Source organism: Pyxicephalus adspersus, chromosome 2 (assembly GCF_032062135.1).
Source record: "Pyxicephalus adspersus chromosome 2, UCB_Pads_2.0, whole genome shotgun sequence".
NCBI lineage: Eukaryota > Metazoa > Chordata > Amphibia > Anura > Pyxicephalidae > Pyxicephalus > Pyxicephalus adspersus.
Window position 1 is genome coordinate 28,428,287 of NC_092859.1, and position 22,350 is coordinate 28,450,636.

The 22,350-nt window shown below is 39.3% G+C and overlaps 1 protein-coding gene across 1 annotated transcript in view; it reads left to right on the forward strand.

Annotated features, from left to right (window-relative positions):
* NUP205 (nucleoporin 205) overlaps positions 1-22,350 on the forward strand; it is a gene marked incomplete at its 3' end in the record, with an annotated part of 35,342 nt that overhangs the window by 7,389 nt on the left and 5,603 nt on the right. The window contains 23 exon segments of the mRNA XM_072400178.1: positions 382-557; positions 1,695-1,811; positions 2,648-2,785; positions 3,198-3,348; positions 3,971-4,176; positions 4,420-4,602; positions 6,649-6,699; positions 7,368-7,577; positions 8,074-8,173; positions 8,754-8,891; positions 9,963-10,152; positions 10,752-10,872; positions 11,018-11,099; positions 11,601-11,765; positions 12,031-12,155; positions 12,896-13,010; positions 13,658-13,807; positions 14,570-14,641; positions 16,399-16,556; positions 17,071-17,151; positions 18,109-18,300; positions 19,983-20,253; positions 22,131-22,229. Coding sequence (XP_072256279.1) covers positions 382-557; positions 1,695-1,811; positions 2,648-2,785; positions 3,198-3,348; positions 3,971-4,176; positions 4,420-4,602; positions 6,649-6,699; positions 7,368-7,577; positions 8,074-8,173; positions 8,754-8,891; positions 9,963-10,152; positions 10,752-10,872; positions 11,018-11,099; positions 11,601-11,765; positions 12,031-12,155; positions 12,896-13,010; positions 13,658-13,807; positions 14,570-14,641; positions 16,399-16,556; positions 17,071-17,151; positions 18,109-18,300; positions 19,983-20,253; positions 22,131-22,229 — 3,291 coding nt within the window.

A 22,350-nucleotide genomic window follows, 5' to 3' on the forward strand; every position in this document is an offset into this window, starting at 1 on the left:
GCAAGTATCCATCAAGTTCTAAGATTTACTCAGCCCTGTCTGTCAGGGCAGGAGACCTGATTTTTTTTTTTTTTTTTTAATGTTGGGTATTAGAAGTGATCCCTCTTTCACTTTTTCTCCTTCTATCAGCATGCTCTTTGTCAGCCCATGAACTGATTGACTTCTTTTGCTTCTCCCTATCCTGGTTTGGGCTCTAAAGTACAGGGATTGCAAGAAGGTGATACCAAGTCAAATTTAGATATTTATCCTGCCTGTTAAAAAAAACAAAAAAAAACAAAAAAAAAACATTTATTAAACTAATCAATGGATACTTTGGCAAATTTGTTGTTTTTTATTTGCCTAGTAGAGTTCAGCTTTAATATGTTTCTGTTTGTGTTGCAGCTCTTGCAGAATTCACAGAGGCCGATGAGGCAATAACGGAGATGGCTATAGGGGGCAATGCTTTCCTTTTCCTGACAGATGCTGTAGTGGGTGCTGAATCCTTCTTTCAAGAGGAATTCTTTATCCGCAGGATTCATTACCTGATCACAGATTTTCTTACGCGCATGCCTATGAAAGTAGGTCACTATTTTTTTTTTTATCACAATTTAGGTGTTAATGCAGATGCTGCTGTCATTGCATGAGAGAATGCAGCTTGGCAAGGTTTGGTACTGAAATCAAGAAAATCAACCCACCCCCCAAATAGCAATTGAAACTGGAACTAGGTTCTACAACTAAGGATGCTCTATGCACACAATCCTAATAAAAATTAGCTGACACTAACTTATTATAGAAATAATATTTGCTTCAAAACTGAACCTTCACTACAGTTTTCCAATCTTGTTAAAAGCAAGCACTGTTTACTTTAATTACCCAGTTGTACAGATTAAGTGAGTAAACATGAGTTTGTTTTGTTACGTGATTTGATAATTTAAGTGAATATTTATACTATTAAGATATTGATTCTCGGCTCCTTTTATTAAATCATACAACCTATCTATGCAGGACAAAGTGATATTGTCCATCATAACCCCCTTGTACTCTTTGCCTGTGCTGTCTCACACTTTTACTTCTTCTGCCTTAATTTATTGCCTCCTGTCAGCTTGTGTTGAAGGCTAACAGAAGTGATGCCATGTGACACTTTGCAAATACACTAACTGTTATTATGAATCCACATGTCAGATGATTGTTGACTGGATCAACTGTTGTGCTACTGTGAAAATCTGACATACAGTGGTCCCCCAGTGTTTTATCAGTCAGCCCTGGTGGATTTTTGAACGACTGTTATGCATTCCCATTAAAGGGGGCACAGCAGGGTGCTACTAGCTCAACGTCTCCACTTGCTACATTGCTTTTAGTTTTTAGAGAGAGAAAATGAATGACACTGTCACATGACAAGCAATTGAACTCATAATCAATGTGTAAGACTTGCTGAACCTGGCTGCATTGTATCTTACTGATGGATTTTAGGAGTAATGTTGGTTGGGGAGAAAAAAAGCAGCATTGTGCTCAACTTGTGCTTAAAGGTGTGTGTTTGTTTTTTTTTATTTGCATCTTTCACTTCTTACCATACCATGTGTAAAACATGTAGTGTCAAATAAAAACAAAATGGCCTAAATCTTTTATATTAGGACTTAGCAACCTTTACATTTGATTTATATTTTTCATATTTATGAATATATTACAAAGGATTTCTCTTTTGTTGTGTCATATAGGTTAAACAACTGAGGAATCGGGCAGAGGAAGATGCTCGCCTAATTCACATGAGCATACAAATGGGTAATGAGCCCCCCACATCTTTACGCCGAGATCTCGAACATGTTATGTTACTGGTAAGCTGAATCTTAATAAATAAACATGTGGTTCCGCTTCCACCATAATACTGAAAATTCTAATTTTGACTTTTACAGATATGGTTTGTTTAATTTTAGGAGCATCTAAAGCTGAACCCCAGCCTTCTGCACAGTTGTACAGACTCAGCTGTACTGAAATTGCTTATTAAATTGAATAACTCTTCTTGGAAGAGCTGCTTGGCTTTCCTAAATAGACCCTGCCATGTCTCTAAGAAAATTAGTTCCTGGTATTTTCTTTGGTATTCAACACCTTACAGAATGCCATCTGCTCTGGTTCTTCAGACCTCCTAGGTCACCACAGTATGCTGTAGCAATGTAGGTATTGGAGGATGCATCCAACGCTTCCAGAGGTGTTGAAGATCACAGAGATGCTGGAGTGAAAGGGAGATAGGAACAGGGCTGCTGAAGAGTTAACTATTTTTTTCTATCGCAGAGCACTGTTTTTTTCCCCTTAGAGTCTTGAAAGGATCCTTTTTTAAAGCTTAACACTGGATTCAATTTAATTTTTATCTAGAATTCCAATTGAAAAGCTGGTGGAACAAAGCAATGCCAGTGTTTGTACTTTGGATTTTAATATCTATTCTGCTAGCATGTGTCCTGTGTCAACAAACAACTCCTGGACAAGTCTAGGGATTTGCTTCTTTCTCTGTGGTATAACAGTAAGTGCTAAGATGGACACAAACTGACAGGTTTCTCAGGACCAGTGATAAACTAGATAGAAAATATTTACCACATTTTCATGTTTTTCTAAAAAAAAGTTTAATGTTGTAATTTTTTTTACAATCACAATAACATTTTATGAATAACCCTTGCAGATTGCTGAGCTTTATAAGCAAGATCCCTTTCATCTTGAACTGGCTCTAGAATATTGGTGTCCAGCCGAACCGCTCCAAAGCACCTCTTTGATGGGGTCGTATCTTGGGGTTCCTCACCAAAGGCCTCCTCAGCGTCAGGTACATTGCCTTTTATGTGTTATTTGGTTAACATGTATCCAACATAATCTTTAAATTCTGTTCTCAGTTTGGCTAATAGATGTGGTTAGTTGGAGGGTAGTGTTAAATTGCATTTCATTGGTTTGCAAGAGAGTGATTACTGAGCATCTTAAGGTGTTCTTCAAATTGATGCACAACCCTCAGTCTTTCTACTTTGCAAATTCAGGCGAGAGAAAATTTTGTTCTTTTTTCATTTAAAGTAAAGTTTCATAAAAAGTTCCAGTAAATGTAGTGGGTTAGTTTAACAGCAAGAAAAATATGGCAGTTCCCATATTTCCTTCATGACAAGTTTACAATATCTGTGAGATAGATAAGTACATATTGGTCAGGAGTCCAACATGTCATTTACATTTGAATGGTAATTTCAATGCAGGTGCTGTTATCCAAATTTGTGAGACAGATGAGTGACTTGTTACCACCCACTTTGTATATCCCATACCTGAAGATGCTCCAGGGGTTGGCCAGTGGCCCTCGCTCTTCTCATTACTGCTTCAGCTTCCTTAAAGCTAATGGCAGCAGTCATGGTGAGTTCTTACACAGGTTGGTCTGCATGTGTATTTTAATGCGGTGGCCTAAAAAAGTGTGTGGCTTTAGTATGGTTAGCTTGTTCGTTACCAAAAGCAAAAAACATAATTAAAATGTATGTGAATTTTTTTTTTTTTGGTCCAATGAACACTCAGTTTGAATCAACTAAATACAATAAAGGTGCATTAAAACAAAAAAGGTACAATGTTTTACTGTTCAAAGTTTCTCGGTCTCTGTGTTGATGCAGTAGTCTCTTTTCAGAGGTCGGTGTTTCTATTAACGAAAATTTCTATTTCAGAAGTCGGTTGTGGCTATTTTCTCAGGGAAACAAACTTTTAAAACTTGGTACACTTTGTTATAATACACCTGAAATATCTTCAGCTGATAAAAAAAAGTTCAGCTATGTTTTGAGAATGGCATTTGGCAAAATTAGAGAAATCCCTTCTGGCGGTGCATATGAGCCACCTGTATTTTTAGTTAGACCGTAACAGAAAGTGAGCGGTCAGTCCCAGATTTTCATTTACTCTGTAAAATAGATGTCATATTTGCACTTATTGTTCATTTTATTTATTTTACAAAATAAATTAACTGCATTTTACAAGGGTTTTTATTTGGTCTTAGTGGAGAACCTGCAGGCAGCAGGAGGCAGCCCTGTATCTTGGGATCACTTCTTCCATTCGCTTGGACTGTACCATGAACACTTACGGAGGGACCTACCCAGTCCTGACAGTATTCACCTTCGCCACCCGCCGCTTAGAGGAATTACCCAACGTGAAATGGATGGGCTTATTTCATGCCTGCAGCTCACCACCACTGTCATTGAATGGGTAAATGAAGTGCTATGTTTAAATTAAAATTTGTCAGCACATTTTGTTGCATTTTCATTGTGATTTGTGGGTCATCATCCAAGACCTGAGTAAAATGCTTTCTCGGCTTTAATGGGGAAGAGGTCTTGTGTTTCTTTTTTTTTTAGCCATTGTTGTTTGTACCTTTTGCAAAGTGCTGTTTTGGGCTTTATTGATATGTATGTTAATCTGTGCCATACACTTACTGGCTGTAATTGTTATCAGAGTGAGAGTGCTCGTCTGGCTCTCTGTGAGCATGCACAGTGGACACCGGTAGTCGTGATTTTGGGATTGCTGCAGTGCAGTATCCCCCCTGTTCTGAAAGCTGAGCTGCTGAAAACACTGGCTGCATTTGGGAAGTCTCCAGAAATCGCCGCTCCCCTCTGGCAGTCCCTGGAGTACACTCAGGTATGACTTCTAAAATTCTCAATGAATTGCTTGCTTTATCGTTTTAGGTTATGTTATTGAAATTATTTTTCAAGCAGCAGGGAATGACTTGTAAACAAGTGCAGTAACAATGAGGGAAAGAAGTATTTGATCCCCTGCTGATTTTGTATGTTTGCCCTCTGACAAAGAAATGACCAGTCTATAATTGTAATGGTAGGTTTATTGTAGTTGTGAGAGACAGAATAACAACAAAAGAACCCTCCAAACCCAGTTCTCAAAAGTCAGAGTTTGATGTGCATTGCAATGAGTGAAATAAGTTTTTGATCCCCGATCAACCAGCAAGATTTCAGGCTCCCTGGTGTCTTCTCTGTATGCAGGTAACGAGCTGAGATTAGGAGCACCCTCTGTATGGGAGTGCTCCTAATCCAAGCTTGTTACAATACCTGTATAAAAGACACCTGTCCACAGAAGCAATCCATCAATCAGATTCCAAACTAGCCACCATGGACAAGACCAAAAAGCTGTCCAAGGATGTCAGGAACAAGATTGTAGACCTACACAAGGCTGGACTGGTCTACAAGACTATCGCCAAGCAGCTTGGCAACAGTTGGCTCAATAATTTGCAAATGGAAGAAACACAAAATAACTGTCAATCTCCCTCGGTCTGGTGCTCCATGCCAGGATCTCCCCTTGTGGAGTTGCAATAATCAGGAGAATGGTGATGAAGCTACCCAGAACTACACGGGGGGAAATTGTCAATGATCTTGGGGCAGCTGGGACCATACTCACCAAGAAAACAATTGGTAACACTGCACTGTGAAGACCTGAAAGCTTGCAGAGCCCGCAAGGTCCCCCTGCTCAAGATTGCAGATGTACAGGCCCGTATGCAGTTTGCCAGTGAACATCTGAATGATCCAGAGGAATACTGGGTGAAAGTGTTGTGGTCAGATGACACCAAAATTGAGCTCTTTTGCATCAACTCAACTCTCGCCGTGTTTGGAGAAGGAGGAACGCTGCCTATGACCCCAAGAACACCATCTCCACCGTCAAACATGGAGGTGGACACATTATGCTTTGGGGGTGATTTTCTGCTAAGAGGACCGGACACTTTCACCGCACCACCATCAAATCTTGGGTGAGCACCTCCTTCCCTCAGCCAGGGCATTGAAAATAAGTCGTGGATGTGTATTCCAGCATGACAATGACCCAAAACACACAGCCAAGGAAAAAAAGGAGTGCCTCAAGAAGACGCACATAAGCTCCTGGAGTGGCCAGGAGCTAGCTATTCGCGGGACCTTAATCCCCTAGAAAATTTGTGGAGGGAGCTGAAGGTTCGAATTTTCAAACATCAGCCTGGAAACCTTACTGACATGGAGAGGATCTGCAAAGAGGAGTGGGACAAAATCCCTCCTGAGATGTGTGCTAACCTGGTGGCCAACTACAAGAAACGTCTGACCTCAACAAGGGGTTTGCCACCAAGTACTAAGTCATCTACTAAGTGATCAAATACTTATTTCGCTCATTACAATGCACATCAAGCTCTGACTTTTGAGCACTGTGTTTTTGAGGGTTCTTTTATTGTTGTTCTGTCTTTCACACTGGGCACACAATCAGCAGGGGATCAAATACTTCTTTCCCTCACTGTAGCCCAGAAGTATGAATTTGGTCTTTCTGCCTTTACATGTACAGAGGTGCATGCCCCTTCCCTTTCTCAAAATTCTAGCCTCCCATTTCTGTAGTCCTGGCTGTGTTGCCTCCCTAACACCACAATGCTTCTTCTCAATGTCAGGCTTTCACAATTCACATTAAATAACACTTTCAGGCAAAAAAAAAAAAAAAAAAAAAAACAAAAAAAAAAAACAACTCTCCACAAACACACATACATAAGATGGATCTTAAAGCAACATGGCAAGAGAGGACTTCTCATACAAAATATAACATCATTTGTTAATGTTGACATATGCTTTGTTGATGATGTGATGTCCAAAGGGTTTGTCTTTTTAATTTTGGTACAACAACTTTAACATAATTTTTTTTGCTTATTAATGTCTTTCCTAATTTGCGCAGATTTTGCAAACCGTCCGAACTCCTGGACAGAGGCAAGCATCCGGAATAGAGGTAATTTATGGATTACTCTCAGTCATTGTATTTGGTGCTTGTCTGAATAGCCATTGTTGTATTCTTTTACATGATATTCTATTTTAATAAATTAGTATGTGAATTATTTTAAAATGAAAGTATTTTATATGCATATGTTTCAAATATGCTCTCTAAGGGAAATCATATGGAGGATTCTCTCCATTTTTAGAATCGTCTTTTAGAAATGACTAGATGAGGCAAGCTGGACAATTTATCTGTGTACAAATACAACCTGGTTACCCCCTTATGGTTAGTCTTTTCACATTTTGATTCTGCTTTAATGTATTTATTTGATTTAAGCTAAATGCTCAGTAAGGCTTTTATACAAATATACATCTGCAGTATTTCAAAATTTAAAAAATGTTTATATGTAAAAAAAGTTGTATACTTACGTTTAATAAAGCCAACTTTAAACATTTTAAAAAGTTAGTAGAAAAATTAATACCATTGACTTAACCAGTGTAGTTACCTTTTTTTTTTTTTAAGGATATTTCAGGCCAGACTTGTTACTGTCAGGCCACCAGCCCCCGAGCAAATGGACTATTCTGTATTTTATCAATACAATATATTAGTACTGTTTGATGTCTCATTGTGAAATTGTTGCAGTTTCATAGTTTATATTGGGTTTTTTTTTTTTTTTTGGCAAGGTGGAACTGAATGAAATCGAGTCTCGGGCTGAGGAGTACCCACTTACCCGAGCCTTTTGCCACCTTATTGGCACATTGGTGGAGAGCTCTTTTCCAACCAACCTGGGAGCTGGATTAAGGCCTCCTGGATTTGAACCATACCTAGATTTTCTTAGAGACTCCGTGTTCCTCCGCTTTAACACCAGAGCTTACAGAAGAGCTGCAGAAAAGGTACTTGTACAGCACATACAAAAATAGCTTTAATTGCAATTCCTAGTAGGCGGTCTTCTGTGTTACTAGATTGATTACTTGAATCAATGTTTGTGTATAATTGCTTTACATGAAATTCATATTTATTAGTGTGTTGATGGGGTGGGGGAGAAAGGAACCAGGAACATTGAAGGAAAAATAAATGTCTTCTACTTTTCCATCCGTTCTAGCTGGAACTGTAGCTTCCATCAATGTCTTTAGCATTTCTCACTTGCAGCTGTATCAGTAAATGGTTTCTCCCATTACAGAGGTTGTGTTTTCCAACCTCTGCCTTGTAAGTCCTTTTGTGAATGGGGGATGGAACCAGAGAGTGTTGCATTGTCAAAGAGAACGATGAAAGCTGCAGAGATGAGACATATTATTAAAATCCTTACTTTCTGAAATAATTGGCTGTGCTGTAGGTGCATGTTCTGTTCTCTACTTATGTAGTGTTAAATTTTTTCTCTGACCTTTGCAGTGGGAAGTGGCAGAGGCTGTACTTGACGTATTTTATAAGCTGCTCAGAGATTATGAACCACAGCCTGAAGACTTTGTAGACCAATATGTGGAGATGCAAGGTACGTGAACAAGAAATGTTAACAACCCTTTTAAAAACAGGATTCTTCCCCTATGTTAGGCAGAACAGAAGAGGGGAATTAATTCTACAATCCCAAAATTTCCTTTTGCAGGGTTTTTCTCCATAGATACAGTGCAGGATTACCAACGGTATCAAAGGAGTCACTAATGTAACTGCCACAGGACTCACATTTGTGTGTTTGTGTTTAAATGTACATAAAGATCTAGGAAGTCTAAAATATAGGAAGCTGATTTGTGATTCTGCCAAGGTTTGTAAAAGTTCTTGCTTAACTATGAACTTGTCTGGGCACTCCAAACTAATATTTAATATACTTTCCTTTTAGCAAGTTGAATTACCAACCAACTTTACATATCTCACTTAGATTCTATGGTGGATGTACTGCCTACTGTATTTTATTGAAGAGGCCCTTTTCAGCAGGGTCTCCTTACTATAGCATGTGACACATGTGTAACAAACAAAAGCCAAAACTTGAAACATAAGTTCTGTGTGGACTGGACCTCAGATTAAACTGTTTTCTTCCTACATCTGTATATTTTATATGCTTTTCAATTTGTTTTCAGGGGAGGAGAGAGCTGCTTTTAAGCCCCCTGGTTTCACCCTTATGTATCACTTTCTTAATGATTCTCAGATGTTGGCACTGTGCCTTAGTCTGCTGGAAGAGGGTGTCACACAGCTGGACACCTACTCTCCTTTTCCAGGTAATGTGGTTAAGTAGATGGATTGAATAAATCAACACAGTAAAGTTACATTTGTATGATGTGCAGTAGCCCACAGCAACCAAATTAAACTTAAATGAAAATCTAGCTAGTTGCTATGGGTTAGTGCCTGCAGATCTCGTCACTGAAATTTCTACTGCATTGTTCAATTATCTAAAGACTGAAAATGAGAAAGGACAAGAGAGGTCTTGGCCTAGCTTTTCATGTGGTAGAACTTGGGTATTGCTCCACTCTTAGCTTTTCCTGCATGAGATTCTGTTTTATTCCCTGTACTAAAATTGCTCCTGGCCCCTGAAAGACTTACCCTTTTTTAAATTTGCTGCTTCAGCCATGTCGCCACCAAAAAAGCCTTTTTGAAGTCTTTTTGAAACTTGATAAAGATAACCTGCTTCTCACTGATAAGTGGGAACCTCTTCCTGCTAACTTAGAACAGAATACAGTTGCTACTCTGTAGGTACTGGGTTTGTTTTTTAGTTGCCAGAGCATTGTTACTCCCAAACTTAGAAAAGTAAAAGTTGATATTTTTACACACCAGGCACATCAAAATTTTTACATTTGACAAACCTTGCCAACACACATCCTGCCAGCAACAAGCCCAGATGAAGACTTCGCTGTTGTGACGTCTATGAAATAGGCCGTGGAGCTGAAACCTTTGATTTGTACAAAGAATCTGATCTTCCACAAAAAGAATCTGATCCCACTGGCTTGAATAAATCTTTTAGTAACCCTATTTGGTAAAGGTAGATTCTCCTTTTGCAGTGAAATGTGTACATGGCTTTAGCTCTGCGTCACCTTGAGCCCCACCATTCATTTAATTTCTAATAGTCCATCAGCAGAATTCACCTCTTTTGACTTTCTCTAAATGTTACTATATATTAGTGGCCTGTTCATTTCCAAGAAATGTAAGTAAATGTTTTGAATATTCAAATTATTAATTCAAATTTACATTTTAAGTGTATCCTTTGTCTAGAGAGTTTGTTTTACACACTTCTCTTTTCCTGCATATTCTGTGCTCGAGCTTGTTTTAAAATCACCACTGCTATGTTTTTTTAGGCAAGAATCACCTGGAAAAAGCAGTAGCGTACTGCTTTATGCTCCTGAACCTAACCCTGCAGAAGGAAAACCTCTTCATGGACCTTCTGCGGGAAAGCCACCTCTCCCTTATTGTCACTCCATTGGAACATCTTCTTCAGGGCATTAACCTTCGATCCAAGAAGGCAGATCATGTGGTGAATATTGCAAGGTATGCCAAGGATGAGCATGTCATTGTTTAGCTATTGAGATGAACAGCAATCATTGCATTAAAGCTCAACGCTTTTAGATCCCTACCCTGTGTCTAGACAGTGAAAACTCCCAGCATTTTTTTCTGCTGTACCAGTGTTCTCCCCAGCCCCTTTTAGCTGGTAGCACCTCCTTGCACTTTTCAGCAACCACCCGCCTGTTTTTGGGAGCTTACTAATGAGTTGGGTCACAATACTGGGGCCACCACCCATCTACAATTTCTTCCCACCCAGCTTAACAAAAATTCTGGTTTCAGCACTGTATACCAAAGAATGATTGCACAACAGAGATACAAAGTCATATCATTTATTTACACTACTTGATAAAAAAAGTTGCAAATATTTGTTACTTTTATATATTGCTCGAGTTGGGTTTTAAGGATTAGAAATTTGTAGCAGTTTTGTTGTGGTGCACACCAACTTGCATGTTTCTCCCAACTCTACTAGTCAGAAGTTTACAGTAACTGGGAAGGTAAAAAAAATTAGGCTGGGAATCTTTAAATATCAAAATATAACTTTTTGTTCTACAAATAAATGAGAATTTTCTTTGCTTATTTATTAGGTATCTATATCATGGCAACAGCAACCCTGAGCTGGCCTTTGAAAGCTCCAAGATCCTGCATAGCATATCCTGTAATATCAACATCCAAGCCAAGCTTGTAGGAGATTTTACGCAGGATCAGGTAGTTATGCATTTTGGCAGCAATAGTTTTGTGTGATTTTTTTTATATTTTATATGTTATTTATTGGACAATTTTGAAGTTGACAGTTTATGGCTATTGTCTCCTTGTAAAATCAATACTTTTGATTTTCTCTCCTTTGTGGCAGAATGTAAGTCAGAAGCTAATGGCTGGTTTTGTGGAATGTTTGGACAATGAGGATATAGAGGAGGCTGTTAATCCCATGGAAGGTAAGTTCACCAAGGTTGTTGCTGCTTTTTATTTTTGCTATTATTTTGCTACTGCTTCCTTCATTTTTATGGTATGCTTATATTCCTATATATTCCAAAAAATGGTTTGCAGTAAGTAATATAAAGTGAATACCCTCTTATCCTTTTGGGTTTCAGCTTTCTCACTGCTGTGCCTGTAATAAGATGACGGTGCTAATCACTGCCTTATGATGGTGTTGAAATTTATGTACACATTGCTATTTTGGCATACATGCGTAACCAAAAGGTCCCACTGGAAGACTATTATGAGAGAATCTACCCCAGAATCTGGAGTTCCAGCAAAAAGTAAAATTGTAAAGGAACCAGGAAGAAGACCCGTGACTTCCTCTGGCTTAATTTTTTCGCTGTCCTGCAGACCGGAACATTACCCTACATGTGTGTTGTTGTGTTCAAGAGTTTACAAGAAACTGAATGTTTTGCACAATAAATTATTTACATATGTAAATTATTTTTGTCTTTCAGAAACTGAACAGGAAAGTGAGCAGGCCTCCGTCCAGTACAAAACCAAAATTCACATTTTGGACCTTCTGATCACCTCTTTAGAAATGAAACCACCAAACTTGGCTCTCTATCTACTGGGTTTTGAGCTGAAGAAGCCAGTCAGCACAACAAATCTTCAGGACTCTGGTATGTTTATACTTCCCATACTGGAGCACAATTTCCACCACTATTTCAGTGACACGGAGAACAACAAATGTCTTTGATTAATATGGTAACTTGGTAATTTGCTTGGAACATTTTCCCTGAAACTATTCATTTTGATAACAAAATAATTTGGTTGTTTATTTATTTTTTTTTTCTATTAATGTACAGCTCTGCACATTTTTTTTGGTGCAATATAAATTCTGTTTAATAATAACTGATGTATCATTTGTGCATGATATATTTGCAGGTGTTTTGGGCTGCCCACGGACCTGCCTTCACTCTATTCTGGATATCCTTAAGAAAGGAACTGATGGACGAACCGGACCAATTGCTGTCAAAGAGTCCCCACACCTGGCAGAACTATGTTATCGGGTATGATATAGAGAACCTGTGATTGTGCTCTTCCCCTTCTTGGCAGGTTTACAGATTTCTGACAGTGGTCTTTCAAACTCAAGATTGTGTTTCATTTACCAAGGTGTCTTTAGTAAGAACTGCCTTTGTTTTCACCACCATCATTCAGAAGTTCACCAAAACTTTAAGATGACAAAATTAAGAGACCCTGTCATTCCAGCACACACCTTTGGCTGCTACTGCAAAATACCTGCTACTTCCAGTTTAGGGGGAAGTCTCTGACTTTGAATAATGTAATTCCCACCTAGTGGCAAATTGCTAGGTCCAAGTACTGACATGTGATTACTATAATGCGTTCTAAAAAGCAAAAATCTAAAAATGCACTTGCTGGAATAAGATGTAACTGACCTTTGATGAGACTGTGTGTACCAGGTACAGTGCTACTTCTTGGTATTACACAGTACAGTCTTCCACTTTGTAACTTTGACATACTGGGGAAATTTGACAGATCAGAACTATATCCTTGTGCTAATATGTGAGATCAGTTTTTGGTTTTCTGTGTATTTGGTTTTAATTTGCTATACAGCAGTCTTTAATTTTAAAATTTCTATAAATTATGCCAAATATTTTGCAGACGGCCTATAGCACATTTGCTATACAGTTATCTTCCACAGTCAGTTAGAAAATTAAGAATCTCTAGCCATGGAAGTCTGGTGTATTTTTGTTTCAGTGATTCACTGGACACTGCATTGTCATTTCAGGTTATATACCAGCTTTGTGCTTGTTCCGATACCTCTGGCCCAACCCTGCGTTACCTCCGGACCAGTCAAGATTTTCTTATTACCCAACTACAGCATCTGCCTTTCTCTGTGGCAGGTAGGTCATCTTTACGTGTGCTTAAGTGAATGCTTTTCATGAATTGGTTAAGATACGAGCAAAATATGATTTTTTGTTTATACTATAGGGAACAACTAGTATTGTTAATAGTGCTAAAACATGGCACTAAAATGTGACATTTATTTTTTTCTGTTCCTCCTGAAAAGTGTAAAGTAAATATCTGCCAGTTTACTCAGTACTTTTAACTTCTATGTTGTTTACTGGCAAAAAATACCCAGCTGGTGTCTGAAGAAGCTGAGCCATCACTTATTCAATTTATGTGACAGTGTTTGGGTCTAGCAGTTGGTTAATTTCTCCCGTATCGCACAAGTGGCCATAGAATAAAAAAGCACTCTGTTATTGCTAGGGAAACATGTATAAAATAGTGGTGAAAGTGTGTCCTTTCCAGCCTTGGACAGCTTTAATAAATCAGGCCCTATATCTCAGGATTTCTTAGTTGCATTATGTTATGTTTTTGCTTTAGGGGTTCAAAGTAGTGTTTAAAATGCAGTAATTGTAAATATATTGATGAAATGGTTTTGTACTTGTTTTTAAGGTCTGCAGTGGCAGATTAGTGCAAGTCTCTCCTGGCAGGCAAGTTTGTAAGCATCTGGTAGTGATTTAGGTGTGATTTCTTCCATTTTCAGAACATGAGATTGCTGCTTTAAATCAGATGTCCTGGCTTATGAAGACAGCGTCCATCGAGCTGCGCATTACATCACTGAACCGCCAACGGTCACATACACACAGGCTGCTTAGCTTGCTGTTGAATGACATGCCAGTACGACCGTATGCAGGTGAGGCCCAATTGTTACACAATTATGAATAAAAATATATGGAACCTCAATGTGTTTCCTGACAGTTTTCATGTAAAGTTATCAAAGCAGAGCGTGGTTAAGACTGTGTTCAGACTAGTAGCGGGAACAGCTGCTCAGCTTCTTGTACCACTGCATTGGACAAACTTTTAAACGTTTTAGAAGGGGTAGTAGCCAGTGGTGCTGAACTGCTCATTGCTGCCCCATTCATTCTCTACAAGCAAAAGACTACTTTAGCGTGTTACATAGGAGGAGGTTCAGGGACATGTAGAAGCGGTGAATTCAGACTAAACTGACCTAAGCACTTTGGTTCATTTTAGCTATTAACCTTTTAAAGTGGACCTTGCACTTGTCCCAAAATAAAAAACAAAAAACGCCCTATAGCACCAAAAGCTTTCTCATGGTTTCTTCTGTTTCACAACATTGTTTTTGATTCAAGAGCCAGCTGTTACTTCCTGATTTTCATAGCTGTTCTTATGCTGCTGTGCATGTGATAGATCAGGGGACTAAAGGCCTGAAGCCTACAGGGGTGTTTATGTCACACATATCAGGACACCTCAAGACTGTTTACTTTACCTGGTAAATCAGCAGGGAGTCAGCCAAAGCCTTTGCCGAGGTGCTGGATAAGAAAGTGAAAGGGAGCACCTCTGAAAATTATTCTTCCTTTAAAAATGGCAAATATGTAATGGGAATAGGGAGGAATAAAATGAGAAGATCCACTTTTTTTTTTTTTTTTAACAGCAGATGGTGAATCAGGAATAGAGGATGACAGCAGGAATTTCAGCACTTTCCTTCATTTTGACACCACCTCCAAAGGTAGGTTTTCTGTTTCCATTCTAGTCACACTAATGTGTTTCCAAAACTGGGAAAACTGGGAACTGTGTTACAAAACTGCCAAAAGGGATATTTTAGAAATCTGCTTCATGATGGCCTTGGCTCACAAAAAGTTGGAATAACTTCTCTAGCAGATTGTTCATTCCAGTGGTGAGGAGGGGGTTAGCTCCAGATTGAAATTGAGTGTATACCAAAAGCCACTAGGGGTGAAGGAGCAAAAGAAATGTTTCTTCCAATCTGTAACCAACAGATTGCATTATCTTGGCCTAGGTCAGGGGTCTGCAACCTGCGGCTCCGGAGCCGCATGCGGCTCTTCAGCCTCCTTGTTGTGGCTTCCTTCGGCTGCCATGGGGAGATCTCTGATGGGGGATCCCCTTCCTCCCAAGACACTGCGGAGGAGGGGGATTCCCTATCCGGTGTTCTAATGAAAAAAATCTACCAGTGAAATAAATCTACCACGGGGCGTGTACAAATGGGTGTGTACAATGACATCCCCCTCCTTTGAACCCCAATTCCTCTGCAATGGGGAGATGTACAAAACAAAAAATGTAGGTGCAAGTGGGGGACTCCTGTGACTAACACCCCCTAAAATTTAATTGTTAGGCTATCATCAGAACATAAAGAACTCTGCCCATCAAAAAAATCTACCGTTACACATTGCTGGAGGCACCTGAACCCCAATTTCTCTGGAACAGGAAGGGGGTACAGGTGAACAAAATTAGAGGTGCAAGTGGGGGACACCTGTGGCTAACACCTCCTAAAAACTCCAACCCATCAAAAAACCCCTACCCTGTTACACATTTTTGGAGGCTTCTAGCACCTAAACCCCAATTTATCTGGAAACGGGGGTGCGGGTGAAAAAAATTTGAGGTGCAAGTACGGGACACCTGTGGCTAACACCTCCTAAAAATTCATAAAAACTCTGCCTATCAAAAAAATCTACCCTGTTACACATTGCTGGAAGCATCTAGCATCTGAACCCCAATTTCTCTGGAACGGGGGGAAGGCGGTACAGATGACCAAAATAGAGGTGCAAGTGGGGGACACTTATGGCTAACACCACCTACAATTGAATCGCTAAGGCATCGTCAGAAAATAAAGAACTCTGCCCATCAAAATAATCTACCCTGTTACACATTGCTGGAGGCTTCTAGCACCTGAACCCCAGTTACTCAAGATTGGGGGGTACAGGTGAACAAATCTAAAGCTGCAAATGAGGGACACCTGTGGCTAACACCCCTTAAAATTTCATCGCTAAGGCATCGTCAGAAAATAAAGAACTCTGCCCATCAAAAAAATCTACCCTGTTACGTTAGAAGCCTCCAGCTTCTAATGTAACAGGATGATACGTTAGAAGCTGGAGGCTTCTAGGGGCATAGTTCAGTGTTTAATTTATTTCAAAGTAGGCCTACACATGCACACTTGTTGTAACAAGTAAAATTAAAAAAATAATAAAACTTTTACAAGTTTATAAACTGTTATGTTTTGCGGCTCCAGACTATTTTTCTTTAGTGGAAGAGGAGGCAAAATGGCTCTTTTGATAGTAAAGGTTGCTGACGTCTGGCCTAGCTAATGTCACTTTTCTGCAGCTCATGGAAGGCCTTTGAATCATAAAATGTGGATCTTTTTTTTTTTCCCACATATTGTGCTATTACTTTGTATTGTGACCTGTCACAAATATGTTCATGTAGACTTAAAGAGTTAATGACGTTCTGTTCTAATTCTGTTTGTCTGTATAGCCCGTAGAAAGATTCTGAGCATACTAGATTCCATTGACTTCAGCCAGGAAATCCCAGAGCTGCCACAGTTAGATTTCTTTGACCGGAGCCAAATAGAACAAGTCATGGTTAACTGTGAGCACAAGAACCGCAGAGGACAGACTGTTTGCAGCATCAGGGTAAGCCAACCTTTCACTAAGGACAGGCATGTCCAAAGTCTGTCCCAAGGCCAATTGTGGCCCGTGTTCAGATTTCCCCGGGCCCGCAGCCTCTGTCATAAAATAAATATTATGCGGCCCGCCAGCACTTTTGACCACAGTATAAAATACAGGCGTACAAAAAAGCTATTTTATATTTTATTAGAGTTGATGAACTGCCTTGGAATTATCAGCCCAGGGAAACCCCCACGCCATTATAGTGGGCTTATGATGTGCGGGACCCGCTCTGATTCCAAGGATGTGCTCTGCATGGAGGCCACACTGACACCGGACTTTGTGCACAGGGAACCCCTCACGTCTCCCTGGTGGGTGTGTGCTGTGCGGGACCCGCGCAAACCACGCCCACACTAACCCCAAGTACACGCTGTACTTCTTTGTACCTCTTTGCAAAAAGTTTGGACACCCCTGACTTAGGAATTCCACATGTTGTTAATAGGCCTTTTATATATTCACTTCAATTATCTATGTTTTCTAGCACCTGCAGCGCATTCTGTTGGCAGAAGTCAATGCTTTACAGGGGATGGCGGCGATTGGGCAGAGGCCTTTAATTATGGAGGTAAGGGCCAAGGTCCAATGTTCCTTTTACAGCAATGAAAACAATATTGCCTGTATTAGCAGGACCAACTTAGCTACTATTATGTTTTATTTTGGAAGTAAACACTTGCAAATGTAAGGAGAGCATATACTTTGTGACCAATGGTATGGGGACACTCCCACCAACTGAGTTTAGGTATTCTTCAAAATACAAGGATATTTTAAACAATTGAGTGCCTTCAACCTTGTAGCAACAGCTTGGAAGGGTCCTCTTCTGTTCAAGCATGACTGCACAAAGCCACCTCCATCAAGACTTGGATTTATTAGTTTGGTGTGGAGTAGCTGTAATGGCCTCCACAAAGTCCTGACCCCAACCCTACTTTTGTGACAAAAAGAAACTCTGGGCATGTCCAAAAAGCTCATATAGGAAAGATGGTTACGTGTCCACAAATTGTGTGATGTCCTTTCTAGATCAGTTTAAATTTTACCCATCTTGGTAGGCCCTCACTCCCCATATGATGGTAAAGCTAAACTCAATTGTTAAGCTACTAAGAGATCAAAGGATCGGACAAAGAACTTTAAATTGCTGTCCATAATTATAGATTGGTCAATCCACAAATTTTCACTCACATTCACTGCACACACATTGTTTCTTTACAAGAACGAAAATGGGTTGCTTATCCACTTTTTAAAGTGGCAAATGGAATAAAGTTCTAGGGTGGGCATGTCCATCAAGTTTGAAAAACTTGCAAGTCAAAAACCTAGTTCCTTATATTCTTCAATCATGCAGTTGATCCAAAGTAAGGCAAAGAAATATCACAGATTTTACTTAATCTTTTTGGGTTTCAGAATTTTCTGAGTGATTGTTTTCCTGGATGTGTAAACCTTTAGAAATGTAGTTTTTATTTCATTGTACGAGGAATGTTATCTTGCTGTTTAATCATTTTTTAAATTGTCTTTGTATTCTTTCTTTTACCAGGAAATAAATACTATCCTACAGTTTGTTGTACAGAGGAACCGGCTACTTCAGTGTCTTCACGCCAAACGTCACATCCTGGAATCTTGGAGACAGGTGGTGGAAATTATACTGACAGCCTGTCCACAGGACCTAATTCCAGTGGAGCAAACACAGCTGATTATCAGGGATTTACTGCAAGATGTACATAATAAGGTATTGCTCACAAAAGGGTGTTGTCTTAAATGGTGTGAAAATATAATCATCAACGTCATCATGTTGATTATTCAACATTCTATGTCCTGTAGGACTAATATCTAATCTTGAAAGATGTCAGAAAATTTTCACTTAACTTTACCAGCAGCTTGGTAAAAGTGGCTGGAAAGGTTACAGACAACTAGTTTTAAAAGGTACTGGTTTAGAGTATGTAAATGCTTTAATGTTCGCAGTCTTGAGTTCAAAATACTCATAAATTAATGCTTGCCAATAACCCAGTAGTTGCAGCTCATTTTCCTAATTTATATCTAAAAAGCATGCTTCACAACAGCGGGCATTGCTCACCTTACTGAGCAAATTAGGGTATTAACAGATTGTTAATAAGAGTTGCCATTTCTAGTTAGTGAATTGGGCCTTGTCAGACACCTTCCAAACCGTGAGGAAGTATTAGATTTGCAACTGCCGTTCATAGTTACGTAGTAGGTTAGGTTGAACAAAAAAACATAAGTCCATCAAGTTCAACCACTAGGTAAATAAACATATCCCAGATATAAAACCCTATGGACATGGTCCAGAGAAAGGCAAAAAAAAAACCCTGGTACAATTTGCTTTAAGAAGGGAAAAAAATTCCTTCCTGATTCCATGAGCCAATCGGATGTTTCCTGGATCAACAGTCACTGTGTTTTTTTTTACTTTAAAGCCTTCATACCAAGTTATATTCTGTGTTTCTAGAAAAACATCCATCTTTTTCTTAAAGCAGTCTATAGTAGTTGCTGAAACTACTTCCTGAGGAAGTCGATTGCACATTTTCACAGACCTTACAGTGAAGAATCCCTTCCTTATCTGGAGCTTAAACTTCTTTTCCTCCAGACGCAAAGAGTGCCCTGTTGTTCTTTGTAATGATCTCAAAGTGAATAATGGGGAAGAGAGTTCTCTATATGGATCGTTTATATATTTATACAGGGTGATCATATCCCCCCTTAAACGTCTCTTTTCAAGGGAGAATAGATTCAGTTCAGCTAATCTCTCCTCATAGCTGAGCTCCTCCATTCCTTTTATTAATTTAGTTGCCCTTCGCTGCACTCTCTCAAATTCAACAATGTCCTTTTTGTGAACTGGTGCCCAAAACTGGACTGCATATTCCACATGTGGTCTGACCAATGCTTTGTACAGGGGCAGGATTATGTCTCCATCTCTGTAGTCTATTCCTCTTTTATTACAAGAAATTACTTTGCTAGCTTTAGATATTGCAGTGTGGCATTACATGCTGTTGTTAAGTCTATGAGCTACCAGAAACCCAAATCCTTTTCCATTTCTGACTCCCCCAAGTGTATGCCCCCTAGACAGTATGAAATATGCATGTTGTTAGCTTCCATGTGCATAACTTTACATTTATCTATATTGAATCTCATTTGCCACTTGGTCTGCTTGTAGATTATAGACATCCTGTATGGACTTAATTCCATTACATAGTTTGGTGTCATCTGCAAACACAAAAATAGTACTTTTAATCCCAAACTCTGTATGATTTATAAAGCATGTTAAAAAGTAAAGGTCCCAACACTGAACCCTGGGGTACACCACTAATATAGTGTTCATATAAAGTTCATAATGTTATTTTGATTCTTTGCCATCTGCTAGCTTTATTTCAGATTGGTTAATCCACCTTCTTTTCACTGCAGATCCTGGATGACAATGCTACAAAGGAGCTAATGCCTGTGGTAGCCGGTGCCGTCTTTACTCTCACAGTACACCTGCAACAGGCCATATGCACTGAACAGAAGCAGCCACTTTCAAATTCAGGGATTAACCAGTCACAATATGTCCACATCTTGGACGGGTCCTTTGCTGCTTCTGCAGGAAATGAATCTTTGTTTGCGGGATACATCTCGATTGGAGATTCCTCGCTTCATATGATTCTCCGAACTCTGCTAGAGTTCATTCTTAAAACAGGTATGAATGTAATTTGACTTCCTGAATCTCTTCTATACAATCTTCCTCTCCTTATTTTACTCGCTCTGCTGACTTGATTTAGCCAGTATTGGCATCAATCTACCACCATTTTCTGGTTCAGCTTCCTGTTTCACCGGCTTGGAAATAGAGTGGTGACATTCTAATTTTGGTTCTCTACATTACCACAATTAATTTTAAATAAAACAACTTTGATGCAGTTGAACTGCAGACTTTCAGCTTTAATTCAGTGGGTTGAACAAAAAGATTGCATAAAAATATGAGGAACTAAAGCCTTTTTGTAACACAATTACTTCATTTTGGGGGCTCAAAAGTAATTGGACAAATTAAAAAGCTGAAAACAAAATGTTCATTTCTAATACTTGGTTGAAAACCCTTTGCTGGCAATGATAGCTTGAACTCCTGGACATCACCAGATGCTGGGTTTCCTCCTTTTAATGCTCTGCCAGGCCTTTACTGCAGCGGCTTCCAGTTGCTGTTTGTTTGTGGGCCTTTCTGTCCGAAGTATAGTCTTCAACAAGTGAAATGCATGCTCAATTGGGCTCAGATCAGGTGACGGACTTGGCCATTCAAGATTAGTCCACTTCTTTGCTTTAAGAAACTCCTGGGTTGTTTTGGGTCATTGTCCATCATATATTATGAAACGCCTCCCAAACAATTTAACTGAATTTAGCTAGATTTGAGCAGACAGTATGTCTCTGAACACCTCAAAATTCATTTGGCTGCTTCTGTCCTGTGTCACATCATCGATAAACACTAGTGTCCCAGTGCCACTGGCAGCTATGCACGCCCAAGCCATCACACTGCCTCCACCATGTTTTACAGATGATGTGCTATGCTTTGGATCATGAGCTGTTCCACGCCATACTTTTTTCTTGCCATCATTCTGGTTAAAGGTTGAACTTTGTTTCATCTGTCCAAAGAATGTTTTTTACAGAACTGTGCTAGTTCCAGTCCAATCTAGCCTTTCTATTCTTGAGGCTTATGAGTGGCTTGCACCTTGCAGTGCACCCTCTGTATTTACTTTCATTCAGTCTTCTCTTTATGGTAGACTTGGAAATCGATACGCCTACTTCCTGGAGAGTGTTGTTCACTTGGTTGGCTGTTGTGAAGGGGTTTCTCTTCACCATGGAAATGATTCTGCAGTCATCCACCACTGTTGTCTGCTGTGGACGTCCAGGTCTTTTGGCGTTGCTGAGTTCACCAGTGCTTTGTTTCTTTCTCAAGATGTACCAAACTGTAGATTTTGCCACTCCCAATAATGTAGCGATTTTTCAAATGGGTTTTTTCTGTTTTTCCAGCTTAAGGATGGCTTGTTTCACCTGCATGGAAAGCTCTTTCGACTGCATGTTGTCTGTTCACAGCAAAATCTTCCACATGCAAGCACCCCCACTCAGATCAACTCCAGGCCTTTTATCTGCTTAATTGATAATGACATAACGAAGGAATTGCCCACACAAGCCCATGAAATAGCCTTTGAGTCCATTGTCCAATTACGTTTGAGCCCCTGAAATGAAGGGATTGTGTGGAAAAAAAAGGCTTTAGTTCCTCACATTGTTATGCAATCTTTTTGTTTAACCCACTGAATTAAAGCTGAAAGTCTGCAGTTCAACTGCATCTGAGTTGTTTCATTTAAAATTACTTGTGGTATTGTACAGAACCAAAATTAGAAAAAAAAAAGTTGTCTCTGTTCAAATATTTATGGATCTAACTGTATGTCTGTTTTTTTTTTAGTGAAATGTGAATCTTAAGACTGACTTTACACATTTTTAACGGTTACATTTCCTCTTTGACTATAGACTTTTACATTTTAGTTTTGCATTTCTACTAACTATTTTTGGTTATGTTGTGTTCTACAGGAGGTGGATTTCAGAAGGTTCGCACACACTTGTATGGATCTTTGCTGTATTATTTGCAAATTGCCCAGAGACCAGATGAACCCGATACACTAGAAGCAGGTAAAAAAAAAGAAAATATCCAGATTTTCCTAAAGCATGTTTTCTTATGGTTTGCTTATTTCATCCAATGCACTTAGAAGATTTTATTTTGATTGAATTGTATCTTGCAATCCAAATCTTT